At 42.1% G+C, this 13,411-nt stretch overlaps 2 protein-coding genes across 2 annotated transcripts; one reads left to right on the top strand and one right to left on the bottom strand.

The window, feature by feature from the left end:
- Positions 1 to 382: 382 nt before the first annotated feature.
- Positions 383 to 8,987, bottom strand: LOC141532779 (brefeldin A-inhibited guanine nucleotide-exchange protein 3). The gene is made up of 12 exons (XM_074251276.1): positions 8,871 to 8,987; positions 8,661 to 8,794; positions 8,317 to 8,451; positions 8,083 to 8,248; positions 7,893 to 8,022; positions 7,506 to 7,787; positions 4,083 to 7,447; positions 3,883 to 4,015; positions 3,527 to 3,755; positions 2,257 to 2,477; positions 874 to 2,197; positions 383 to 807 (listed from the first exon to the last, which is right to left on the bottom strand). Exons 1-12 carry the CDS (start codon positions 8,953 to 8,955, stop codon positions 664 to 666), a joined length of 6,348 nt encoding a protein of 2,115 aa, XP_074107377.1. The 5' UTR covers positions 8,956 to 8,987; the 3' UTR covers positions 383 to 663.
- A 1,490-nt stretch (positions 8,988 to 10,477) lies between these two features.
- LOC141532774 (cytochrome P450 6k1-like) lies at positions 10,478 to 13,215 on the top strand. Its single transcript, XM_074251272.1, has 3 exons — positions 10,478 to 11,389; positions 12,345 to 12,566; positions 12,627 to 13,215. The coding sequence occupies exons 1-3, from the start codon at positions 10,540 to 10,542 to the stop codon at positions 13,040 to 13,042; spliced, it is 1,488 nt and encodes a 495-aa protein (XP_074107373.1). The 5' UTR covers positions 10,478 to 10,539; the 3' UTR covers positions 13,043 to 13,215.
- The last annotated feature ends 196 nt before the right edge of the window (positions 13,216 to 13,411 follow it).

Genomic DNA, 13,411 nt, shown 5'->3' with positions numbered 1-13,411 from the left:
AGGACTTTAGACAGTATTTTTGATAGCTTGAAATTTTTTCAAAGTTAGAATAGTCATTTAGAGATTTTTGAACAAATTTGGACGATTATTAAAATTATTTTGACTTGTCTAAGTAATTTTGGACAGTTTTTGGCGACTTTAGATAGTTTTTTGATTTTTTTGATAATTTGACACTTTTGGACAATTTTCAAGGTCATTTGGACATTTTAGACGGATTCAATTGACCTACAGAAGTGTTTTTGATAATTATAGTCAAAATTTGATGATTATGATGATTACTTAGATATTTTTGGACAAATTTGAACTGTCCAAATCACCGAAAAGCCTTTAACCAAATTACCAAAACAATTTATAAAAGGTACATCATAAATAAAACTCCCAATTTCTCAAAACCATTTAATTTAATATTGTCAATCTCTTTGTTTAAATATAATTTACAATACACAAATTTCAAAAGCCTGCATTGGCCATCAAAAAATATTATCAAGATCCTCCAGCCGACCTTACACACATAGCATTTACATGTCATCATCATCAGCAATAGTATTTTCAACATTTAACATTAACTAATCATAATTATAATCATAGATCATACACATGTATCGAATAATTAATAACCAGTTTACAACCGCTTACACCTAAGCATAATAAATATATCAAAGTCTAATTATTTGTCAAGCCATAAAGAACGACGATCCTGTAGAACAGCGACGAGATCTTCATTTTAAGATTGGGGTCCACCGCAAACTTGGTCAGGGTTCTAACTCCGCCGACTACCACCGGTAGGAGAGGCTTCAGCTGATCGTCCTGTAACCAATCACACAAAAACTAAAAATTACCACCAGCCGGCAAAACAGTTTGTCTCTGACTTACTGGCAGAGCAAGCGTCCATTCCAACGCAGCAGAAAGCGTCTCAGCCCAAGCGCGTCTGTGAGCTTCGCAGTCCTTGGAGATGTTCCTGCCTTCAATGTTGCCATTGTCCTCGCACAAGAACGGATTGATCCTGAAGCCTCTTCTACTTCGTTCGTAATCGCGTAGCAGGTCGTCAACGTTATCGTCAGAGACTTCGGGTGTCATTTCATCAGTTTTATTGTTGTTAGTCTCTGAATCAGTTGACGTCAGTTCCGAAAACTTGGAAGCCCGGTGGAGCTCCACCAAAGACTTCGACCTGTGAGATCCGTCAGAAGTAACAAACCCTCTTGAAGTTCGGGACAGACAGTCGTCGCTGAGCCTCAGTCGTCGTTCTAGGTTAAAATCTTTAAAATGTATCTGAGGTAAGACAAGGTCATCCGAGTCCAAAGCTTCTAATCTTGAAGCAGTTTGACTGCCGTCAATGCTAACGTCAGTGTTAGACTCCAATTCTTGTCCATCATCATCATCGTCATCTAGCTTTGCTGGATCAGACGATTCTTGGTTAGATTCACTAGAGTTTCCCTCATCTGTTTGGTCACCGGAAAATACACACTCACTGGAGCCTCTGTAGACCAGTTTCTTTGGAGACCTGGGCCTGGAGGAAGGCTGGGATTCATCAGAGTCGCTTTCAGACTCCGGGCCGGACTCCATGTAGTAGTCATTGGCCAGATCAAAGAGCTTCAGAGATCGGTAGTCTTCTTTGCGCTCTAATGGATCCTCCATTTGTGACATTGTCTCCTTTTCTGGTTTATCCAGCGGAAAACGCTCCAGAGGTTCCTTACCAGTTATCTCCGGGAAGTCATCAGGCTGTGCTACCAGCAGGAAGATCTTCCTGTCAGAGAATCCGTCGGCTACTGAATGCCAGCCATCACGATTCAGCACCACGTCGACGTAGTTGTTGCAAAGGGAATCGAAGGTACTCTTCAGTTGCTTAACTAATTTGACCAATTGGGCATTAGCCTCCTGATTCTGATTCTGGCTGATCAGAGCTTTGATGACCTCCAGATCAGCTCCAGTAGCGACGATTTCTTCAAGACACAACTCAAAGAGCGTCAGAATCTTGATGGTCCACGCAGCGCCAGCTTGCCGGTACAAATTAGCAGGCTGCTCGAGATTCGCGACCTTCTGGACGAGAAACTTCAGCCCTGGTCTTGAGTCGAACTTCACTGCTGCAACGAAGGAAAGGTCCAAGGCTGCGAGGAAAGTCTCTATGTGTCTAGTCAGCCTTCGCTTGCCGTCAGGCGGTTTGGGAGACACTGGTGATGTCGCACTCATGTTGCAGAAGCTGAAAGAGAGTTAGGTTTAAGGATCTGATCAGATTTAACTGGGTCGGGGTGCAAAAACCTTGAGATAGAGCCAACTGATCCCTGGAGCAGGACACTGGCGATGCAATGCAGCAGCATTTGATGGACCAGCAGCCCTACGACCATCGCTCGTAGCTGGACTCTTACTATGTACAAATCTGGGTTGAGGCTCGACGCTACCGACGGTGGATAAAGCAGGAATACATATGACCGATCGTCGGTATAAGTCGGCTCTGAGCGCTGCTCCGCAATCAGGAACACCTAGACAAACGGATAATCAGCCGGGGATTAAGTTTTAGTGTCTGTTTGATTTGTTAGTGTGTGGATGCAATTTTACGAGGATTTAGGGGTAGGATTAACTATTCTGCGTGTAGCCAGCCCGGAACCAAGTGAATTTGTCGAACTCAAGTTGTTTCCGTAGGCGGCTGTGAATTTGTGATCGTGTGTGCGTACTACAAGCATTAATCCAGAATGATGGTATGGATCATCAATGGACTTCGACCTTACAGTGGCCATGGACTCAAGCCATGGATTTTAATGTGTTACCGTGCTTAAGAAGCCCTTCGAGAAGGACTTCTCGTATTGTTTTATTGGATTTTAGACTGCTGCCGTAAAACGTGCCTCTATCAGCAGTGCATACGATCTAACTTATAAGCATCGGCAGTAAATCGGTTGGCAGATTCATCTATCATATATGTACAATGAAATTCTTTCGGTTTTGAAAGAATCTGAGTGGATAAAGTGGAATCCAGCCACCGGTCTAACACGGGAATAATGAGTGGGTGTCAGGTGTTGTGTGGGAGTAGTATTGGTTATTGTTAGTAAAAAAAGAAACAACAAAAGACTGATAGACAAAACATAAAAGGATTAAAAAATTGTTTTGAAATTAAAATCCATGACGTGAGTTACCGTAAACGGCTAGAGCCATTGGGGCCCCGTGTTCGACGTGTTAGTGTAATCGGGGGGTGTGGTGTGCTGCCTACAACCGACGGGGTAGGAAGATGTGTGCTGGTCAATCAGTGTCGTCTCAATGGTCATCGTGTCTTCATAACACTTGGTTGTTGCTAGTGTAGACGCGTTCTGCCTCTTGACGGCAGTCATAACCTCGCGTAGCTGGCTCACCTGACGATAAATTCTCGGTAAAGGGAGGAGAGCAAATAGCAAAGACAAACAAAATAATAACAATAACAGAGTATCTGTTTAAGATTAGATTCACTATTTCACTTTAATGTATGTAAACAAAAGCATCAGCGGATCTATTCCAACGGTTGGAAGAATTTAAAAGGACTAGTCACCTTTTCAGCACTTACCTGAGCAGAGAGCTGTCTGAGTCGTTCTGATTCTTCGGGAGTTGCGTCGCGACGAGCGGCGACCTTGACCTGAGCCAGATCTCCGTAGAAGGACTCGGATCTGGGTGCGAAGGCCATCGTCAGTTGGTGGAGCTCTTGGAGAGAGTTGGAGCAAGCGCGATAGCAAGCGATACCGCAGACTTCCCACTGCTCCGCGGTGAGTAATGGTCCGCTGCTGATCAGAACGTGCCTAGAGAACGAATCAGCCGTATCAGTAGGTGTTGGGTTACGAGATCTAAACTAAATCTAAATCAGTCGCGTGGATATTGAATTGCAAGATGTCAAGCTTGATTACAATCATTGATATCCTTCATTACCTGATGCAAGCGCAGCCTAGTCTTGCAATGCTCTCAGTCTGCTGGACGACACACTCAGCCATGACCAGCAGCAGCTGCTTCAACATGAGTGTCGTTGCAGGCAGCAGCTCATCTCTCCGAGTCACTTCAGGACCTGGAAACACGGAAGAATCCTTGGAATAAAGCTAGAAGACGCTAAAGGAAATGTGTTGATGACTTACCTTGCAGGTGAGTCAAGTAATCGACGACCAGATCAGTGGTAAGTCCACAGCACTGTTTGAAATTCGGCGCGAAATTGTCCCACCCGCGGACGACCTTAGATGTGATCCGAAGCCAGTTTTGAACCATGGGTAGGAGCAGGTGGTTGACGCAGTAGAGCGCGAAATCAGGCCCGGGAACGTTGAGAATATCGCGGAGCAAGTGGAAGAGTGTCTCGAGTGTGTGTGGTTGGTATCTACGCGGACAGATCATTGTTGCGGAGGCTAAACCTTCGATGAGCAGGTACCAGACGCGTAGGATTCCGCTGGGCTTCTCCATGGACTGCAAGGTGATGGTTTGGGTCCTGTCTATGCGGTTGAACAGCTCGAAGGATATCTCTGGGACTATCTCTTGCATGGATTCGGAATTCTTGTCGAATTTAGCCAGCTCCAAGTTGGGTATCACTGGATCCACGAATTGGGGTATGGTTGACACTTGGATCCGCGCAGCCGAGTGGAAAATTGGACAGGCTGGCATGCGATACATTGATGAAAGGATATCACTGCAGTTTAACAGACACTTGAGACTTTCAAGGCAGAGTCGCATTTTTCGTATTTCTGCATTGGAAATCGGGTCAGAATCGGAAATTTCAGGGTCACCTACCCCGCGGATGTGCTTCAAGAGACAGAGAATGCAGTCAAGAGCTGCGTTGGCAAACACTAGAGTATTGTCTGTTAATAGGAAGACTCTGAATACTTCTAAAAGAGGAGCTGATTCAACGGACTCTGAGTTACCGACCGAAGCTACACGAAGTGCTCCGAAAAGAGGCCGCCATCCGGAACGAATCTCCGTGCGATTAGTTTCGACGAACTCGCAAATACAGCTGACGATCTGGTCCTGGACATCGCCGTCACAGAGCTCGAGACAGAGGAGGTTTTCAAAGGGCTTAAAAAGCGCTTCATTGAAGTGAAAGTGCGGCAATTCGATCTGTTCATTCAATAACGCTGCCATTGAGTCATGAATACACTGAACAGCACGCTTCGATATCTCCCGGTCCTTGTGACAAGCTGCTTCCATGAAATGGGGACCCAAGATGCTCCAGATTCTCATGATATGGACCAACGGCCTTCCGCTCTTGACACACTTGAGCATCACCTCGCCCAATCTGGACAACAATAAGACATTGAGCTCTTCTTCCCTTGGCTTGGACTTCCTCCACCAGAATTTTTTGCTGTCCTTGCCCCCGTCGGTCGTCTTGAACAGCTGGTCCTTGCTAGCTTGACACAACGCGGTCAGGAATGAGCACAACGCCCTGAGATTGAGCTTCAGCGCTGCGTCCTCGAACAGTCTGTCAACCTGCTGGCTCAGAACGCAGACAATTTTCGCAGCATAATCAGCCGGAAGGATTCCGTTGAACTGATTATCAGCATTGGACTCCTGGATGATCTCTGGAATGGTCTCCGTAGTTGGGTTCTGCGTGTAAGGCGTCGAAAGGAAGCTGTAGACATCTACACAGGTTTCTTCTTCATCAACAATATTGAAACTAGGCCGGTTCTTGTCACTTTTTTCCGTTGGACTGTCCTTCTTCTCTTTCTTGGCAAGCTTGGGAAGCGCCAGGTTCTGGTTTCTACCAAAGAAATCATGCTCCAGCTTGCTCACATACAAACAACAGGTGAAGATATGCGGCCAGCAGTCGCTTCCATGACTACCGAGCTCCAGTCCCCTCCCCAGTAGCACCTCCATGCTCAACGCATGCGACGTATGAATATTAGTCGCCCTATTCTGTAACTTTAGCCTCAACACATCCTTGGTCCGTCTCAATTTCGATATCGCTGGTTCAGTGCAAGCTGCTTTCGCCAACAAACCGAATATCGATCCACACCGAGTTTGTAGTCCGAGAATGTTGCTCAGAGTCGCTGCCTTGTGAAGCCCCTCAAGGGCAAGGACAACAGTATCTTTTACCCCCCGTCTAGTGGTGTCCCGATTCAAGATCCCTTTATTGGTTTCTTCTTTAGCAGGATTCAAACCCGCCGTTAAAACGGTCATCATGCTACCCCAGCAACAGGTAAGAATTCTCCTTGACAACTTTGCTCCTGCTTCCGCTTCAGGAGTCGGTTCGCTCCGTGATAACTGTGCCTTCTCCAACCTCCTGTAATCAGCCAGTAACTGTCCTCCTCTTTGGCTCCCACTGATTCCGTCCACATCCACCAGAATGTTAACCAACGCGCAGTTCTCCGTCGAAGCTGGGTTGTACCCGCACTTCTCCAACAGATTGCAAGCCAGAATCTGTTGGTACAGCTCCGACAACCACGTGGCCGACAAGTAGACCAAAACTCCCGATCCATGGACCTCTTCCACAAACATCTCCTCGCTGATCGGCACAGCACAGCTGTCAAACTGATAATAGTGCATCCTGATCAACTTGAGGTTCAACAGCAACGCTGCGTAGATCGCCAGGTAGATCCCATCAGCATTCATGATCGTAATTAAGGCACACGTGTCCACGCTAGTTTCCTTCTCTTGAAGCTTCTGCTGAGCAGCAAAGACCCCTTGACAGTATTCAGACGCAAAGTTCTGCAGTGCTTCGTCAACCTCAATGTTACTTCTAAGATTCAGAACCACTGGAACCAAGTCACTCCTCAGAATCTTCACAAACTGCCTAGCGTTGTGTCTCTCAACGTCCACATTGCACTCTTCAGCAAACTGCCTTCCAACATGCAGACACTTGGGCAGTTTCTCCAGCCTCAATCGCTCCCGTTCATTTTCCAATGCGTAATCAATTTCATCAACACTATTGTCATCGTTGACCTCATCAGACTCATTTTGCGGTCCTTCTGTGTCAGTAGAATCTCCATCTTCCGAAGGACCATGTCCTGAGGAGTCACTCTCCGATCCGCTGGTCTTGTTCATCAGCTCCAACTGCTCCCGGTAGGTCTTGGGCAGTCTCGCCATGCTCAGGTACGTCAGCGGACCTCGGTAATCACTAGCCTCCAGGTCCTCGTACAGCGCATTGATAGTCCCAGTGTAAGTATGACTGACAGCCTTGCCTTCGCAGAGTTCCTGTAACGCTGACAGCATAGCAACCACGCAGGAAACACTGGCATACAGCACCGGTTGTCCAGCGGTGGTGGATTCTTCAATAGAGTCCATCACCAGCCTCATCAAGGCCATGTCACTCTGAGGCTGACTTGTCTTCTCTTCTTCAACCAACAGCGGACCTGCAAAGTCCACCATCCTGCTTGGACTCCTCAGCAGCTCCCGCAAAGCCTTCAACGACTCCAGACGCTGTTGCGGGGGCGGATACAGAAGCATGCGATGGAAGACTGACTCCAATACCGGTCTCAGTGGCCCCACACACCCTACCAGTCTCACCAGCTCGGTTCCAATGCTACCGCAATGAAATTAGTCAGTAATTCGGTTGATAGTATGTTACCGTCGGTACTCACCTGTAAACTGTTTTGGCTTGATGACTATCGAAACTCAATGTCGTTGCTAAGTAACCCGATCCTCTGCCTACCTCCGTGTCTTTTCCCTCACGCGATGTAAAAGTTTTGTCCACTCGTGGGGTACCCAGGAATGCTATCAATGCCGGGCAAAACTTTTGCCACAAGAATGTTGTGAAGTGCTGGTTGGTATGGATTTTTTGGGGTAATGATGAGATTAGCGTATGCAGGCATTCTAATAGAAAGACTACTGTGTTCCCGCTTTTCGCCGTTGCAAATTTTTTTCTGTGGAATTCAACGGATTAGAATGAAAAGAGTAGAAACTTTAGTCACTATCCTTTCTATGTGGATTCCCATATAAATTCATAAAGATTTTATTAAAGGGGTTACCTTTGAGCTTCATCCAATCTGCTGCAAATGTACTGAAGGATAGGCAGAGCTTCATTGAAGCAAGAGACACCTCTTTCCCTCACATTCTTGTTCTGCTTAGCGTATTCGTCCATTTCTCTGCATTCTTCATCTAGAAACCAATAATCAGTCACTACATCAATCAAAATCAAGCCACCCAAAGCTTCCTTACCCAAAAACAAGCAGAAGCTCCTCAAGGTCTGGCTTGTCGCAGCCTGAGCTGCAGTTCTCACCGCCTGGTTCCCATTTTCGAACGCGTCGCAGCATGTCGTTAGAATTGCGATGATCAGCCGGCCGTTCATCGTCCAATATGCCGAGCAGGCCACTTGCAGAAGGACCTTCAATCATTTAGTGGTAAGTTTGGGTTAAATTGTTAAATTGGACTAATGGCTAAAGTTTTAGTTACTTTTAACATATCCGTCTGCGTGTCGTCAGACTGCGACAGCAGGGAGCCCATTGCGTGTAGCATCTGAGCCGGCAGCCACAGTGAGTCATCCTCCGGCTCATAGGGCGACTGGAATCTATCATCCCTAAGAATTTTCTATAAAAATAATCAATTTTAGCTCCAAACAAGTGCCGAGGAAATTAAAACGTCATTGCGGCGTCTGTTCACTGCTAATCAACCCGTTATCGATTCACGCGTCCGTGTAACACTTCCGGCGGCGAAGTTACCATACCGCATACCGTTATTGTTATGATAGCAGGTTTTTTTTAATTAAAAATGGATGAATTTAATGCATTTTTACTTACATGCAATCCAGTTAATCCGTAAACCACCAATTTGCTTCTTTTCGTCTCCAAGGATAGCTGAATTGCGGCAAGACACTTTGCGCGCAATTCGTGCGGCGGGTCCCGCAACAGGCCTTGCTGTTTTTCCATGAAATCTTTTGGAAAAATTATTTAAACAATTTATTTATTTATTTGTTAAAATGTTTTGAAGGAAAAATTGAAGAAAATTACCGTAGGCATCTTGCGCAGCTTTCCGTACATTTGATAATTTACTATTTTGACTCTCACGAATTATTTGTTGCAGTAGATCCTCCATGACACGATGGACTGCCACGAATTGATCAATACTAAACCATCCCACGCGTTTACTCCCTATTTAATGTTAGTTTTTATTATTTGGAATGGAGTTTGCGCATAATTTTACTGTTATGCGTCATGCAGCTGGTTAATTGATAAAACAAAAAATAATTAGCGCAATGTCTTACCAATTTAGTTCAACCAACTGGTAATTATAAAAAAATTTCTAGAATTTATTTAAAAGTCTTAGAAAAATATTAAAAAGTAAGAAGAAAAATAATTTTTAAGTTTTTTAGTGGAAAGAAGTCATTTTGAAGAGTTTTGGAGGTTTAACGCAAGATGGCGGATCAAGTTGCGAAAAAGATAGTTCGGAGAGGTGAACAGAGATGGCGGTAGTTGCTGAATAGGTTACAAGATTACCTACAAAAGGTAGGAGTCAATTTGACGTCAAGTTTACTGTCTTTTAGAGAGCAACTTTGATGACGTCAGAAAGTTGTCTGTAATCGTGAAAATTAATCCTGATGCCTTATTGATCTAGGATTGAAGCGCGCGCATTTGGCGCAAAATTTAAATTTTAAAATTTTAAATAAATATAGAAAATTAAAGATAATACTAAAGTTAGCTGACGTTTTTATTTTTCTGTAAATTTTTAAATTCTCAATTTAAAAAAAAATAATAAATTAATCAACTGTTTGGCCCAATAACCTTGTAGGGAATTCAAAAACGATTCGATTGGTATATAACAATCATTAGAAAAAAAATTTATCGAGAGTTTTAAAGCCTAATCTAACTTAATGTTATTTAATTTGAACACGCGGGCATTTAACAATGAAAATTTAAAATTTCTAAAAAAATTATAAACTAATAAATTATTTTGTTAAATCTAAGATGGAGATTAAATTTATAAAAGTCGAGATGATCCTACCTCAATAAATCGACACCAACCATTGAACAGCAACTATTGCACACTAAATTTGGTTATTGGGGTTTATTTTTTTAATGTAAAAAATACATGACTGAAGTGAAGTTAGTTTAGTATCGAAATTGTCGATATTAATCGAAACAAATGGATTTTGATTCCTTATTCTTCATCAAATTTTATTTCTCTCTCAAATTCCATATCTATAGGAGCTTAAAATTGCACTTATCATGTTTATGAGCTCCTCGAGTAGCTTTTTTATGTTTTTGAGCGTTTAGATCTGATGAAAACTCGATTTTTGCCAAACGGGATAAAATCAATAACTTCCCAATTTTTGGAAATTTACAATTTTCTTAGCGGGAAGTTAAAAAAAAAAAAAAAAAAACATAAACAAACTATTTATACATTGTAAGAATCAACTTATTGTTTAAAAGATAAATAGCACAACATGATTAAAAATAATCAAATTTATCACTAAAGTCCCCTTTCATTTTCAATAAATAACATTTGACCCATTTGATTTTTCCCCAGCGTATCATCGTTTACTTACTTATTGATTATTTAAGTTTCGAGAATGTTTAATACTGGGTAATTAAAGATAAAAACTCATTTCTTCTCAAGTGTTCTTGTGAATAGTATCTCCGCGAAATTGCAACCATAATAACAGGACTTAACCTGAAAAAAATGATTCTAATAGAAGTGATTCTGGGATTAGCCGCAATTTTACTGGCGCTGTACTACTATTTCGCATCGGCGTACTCATTTTGGTCATCGCGAAACGTACCGGGGCCAAAGCCGATCCCGCCGTTTGGAAACATAACCCAAATTTTAAGGGGCAAACATAACCCTGCGACGTACTTGCAGGAACTGTACAAAAAGTACCCGGACGCGCCGATAGTTGGAATTTACCGCGTCCGGGAGCCAATCGCGTGTATAATGGACCTCGATTTGATAAGAGACGTGTTGATAAAAGACTTCAGCAATTTTGTGGACCGCGGCCAGGAAATGAACGAGTCCGTGGAGCCGCTTTCGATCAACATATTCAATCTAGAGCCCAAAAGATGGCGAATGCTGCGCAAAAAACTCTCTCCGATCTTCACTTCCGGAAAAATGAGGGACATGTTCCACCTGATCATCGAGTGTGCCGAGACTATGAACAAGTACTTGAGCAATTACGACAATCAAATCGTCGAAATGCGCGAGGTTACCGCCAAATTTGCGACTGACGTCATCGGTGTCTACGCCTTTGGGCTCAAGGCTAATGCGTTGGAAGACGAAAACAGTTTGTTCAGGCAAATTGGAAGACACATGTTTGAGGTTAAGTGGACCACGGCGGGAAGAAATCTTTTGAGCACTTTTTTACCGAATATTTATCAACTCGTTGGGTATATTTTTCGGGATGATAAGACTCATAATTTCTTGATTGATGTCACTAAAAATACTCTGGAGTACAGGAAAAAGAATAATATTGTACGCAATGATTTTATTGACTTGCTGCTCAGGATCAAGAATCAGGGGAAGATTGATGATATTGGTAAGGATGGAATTTTTATTTTGTTTTTATTAAGGCAATTCATACGGTCAAATTTTTGAAACTTGTAATTTTTAAAACTGAAAATTTGTAAATTCAATCTACGTATAATAATTTGAAAAAAATTAGGAAAACGGTTGACCTTAAAGGCCACCCCTGCAACTTCCCGCCAATTCCATACCGACGCTTGAAATTGCTCTTATGACGCTTTTGAGCTCAAAAATTTGATAAAACACAATTTTTTGAATTTTCAAACCGCAATAACTTTTGAATGAATAAACCGATTTTCACGCAGTTAACGTCATTCGGCGCACTTTTATTAGTTTTATAAAGAACTTTTAAATTCAAATAGATCGTTTGAAGAATTTCGGAGTAATTCCAAAAAAAAACACATTTTTGGGTTTTCTTTCATCCACGATATATCTCTCGAACGAATCAATCGATTTTGACCAAACTGGCAGCGATCGACGTGGTTTTTCAATGCTAAAAGCTGATTAATTTTTGAAATTAATCGATAAAGCCGTTTAAAAGTTATTCCAAAAAAACCACATTTGAAAAATCTTGTTTTTTTTTTTTATTATTTTGATATTTCTCAAAATCTACCGGTCCAAATCGATTCAAATTGTATTCCAAATCTAAGTTTGGCCAAGCTCTTTCGAATGGCGCCAACCGCGATGAAATCGACCAAGCCGTTCAAAAGTTATGAGAGGTTTACATGTTTAATTAGTAAAATTTGTAAAAATGTTGAGTAATTAATGATATTTTTTTTTTTAAACAATTATTAACATTTAATTGACTAATAAAAAATATGTAAGCCTCTGTTGAAGTAAGAATTAAGTTTCTGTACCGACTGAAGGTATCTTAACCCAAGTGACAATAGTTACCGACCCAAGGTACAGATTTTTTTGATCCTAGATGCAGAATTATTGAATTATTCATGCAATTTTATGTTCTTTAGAGATTACGGACACTCTACTAGCTGCCCAACTTCTAATTTTCTTCGCCGGAGGATTTGAGACATCTTCAACAACAATGAGTCACACTTTATACGAACTAGCGATTAACCAGCACTGCCAGGACCGTCTTCGCCAAGAAATCCGTGAAAGTTTGGAGAAACACAACGGCAAGATAACCTACGTCACCGTCAAGGAAATGGAATACCTCGACAAAGTTTACCACGGTAAGCTACTCAAGATTCTCCAGCTTTTCAGCTGATAATATCTTTGACAAACCCTTTCAGAATCTCTGAGAAAGCACCCCGCGCTGATGATGTTCACGCGTCGTTGCACGGAGCCATATACGTTTGCTGGAACAAACGTGACCGTTCCAGCGAAGACTCTGGTCTGGATTCCGCTGTACGCGATTCAGTATGACGAAAAATTGTGGCCGAATCCGGAAGTGTTTGACCCTGAGCGATTCTCTGAAGAAAACATCAAAGCTCGTCATCCTCAGGCTTTCTTGGCTCTTGGCGATGGTCCGCGCAATTGCATCGGCGCAAGATTCGGCGCTACTCAGGTCAAGGCCGGGCTGATCAAGCTGCTCAGTAAATACAAAGTTGAAATCTGTGAAAAAACTGATCTAACTCGTGAATTGAACAGACGCGGGTTCCTTCTAGTTCCCAAGAACGGAATTCAGTTGCGTATTAAAAAATTGTAATTGTTTCGATACAATTACTTACTTGTTTATAAGTTCATTTAATTTTACTTATCATTACATTTTTATCATGCCTATGAATAACTTTTATCTTGAGATATTATGGGTCAAGACTTTTCTGTTAAGTAACTAATGGAAAAATTATGTATTATTAATAAACAATTTTTATAATATAATTATCATTAATAATTATTTTTTTTTTAATGTCACTTTAAATATTTTATATATTAATTATTTTATATACTTTAAAACTTTAAACTATAATCTTAATTTTAATATTTATTTGAAATTCAAATTTCGCGCCACCTGCGCGCGCTCTTATTTTAAACCAATAGGATTCAGTATCTGTTTTCGATACTATACTACTTTCAC

The sequence above is a fragment of the Cotesia typhae genome, unplaced genomic scaffold (assembly GCF_013202065.1).
Source record: "Cotesia typhae breed Kobodo isofemale line unplaced genomic scaffold, CoteBio_Ctyphae contig_69, whole genome shotgun sequence".
NCBI classification, from domain to species: Eukaryota; Metazoa; Arthropoda; class Insecta; order Hymenoptera; family Braconidae; genus Cotesia; species Cotesia typhae.
Note: the sequence above shows the minus strand (reverse complement) of the source record. Positions and strands in the feature narration are given on the sequence as shown.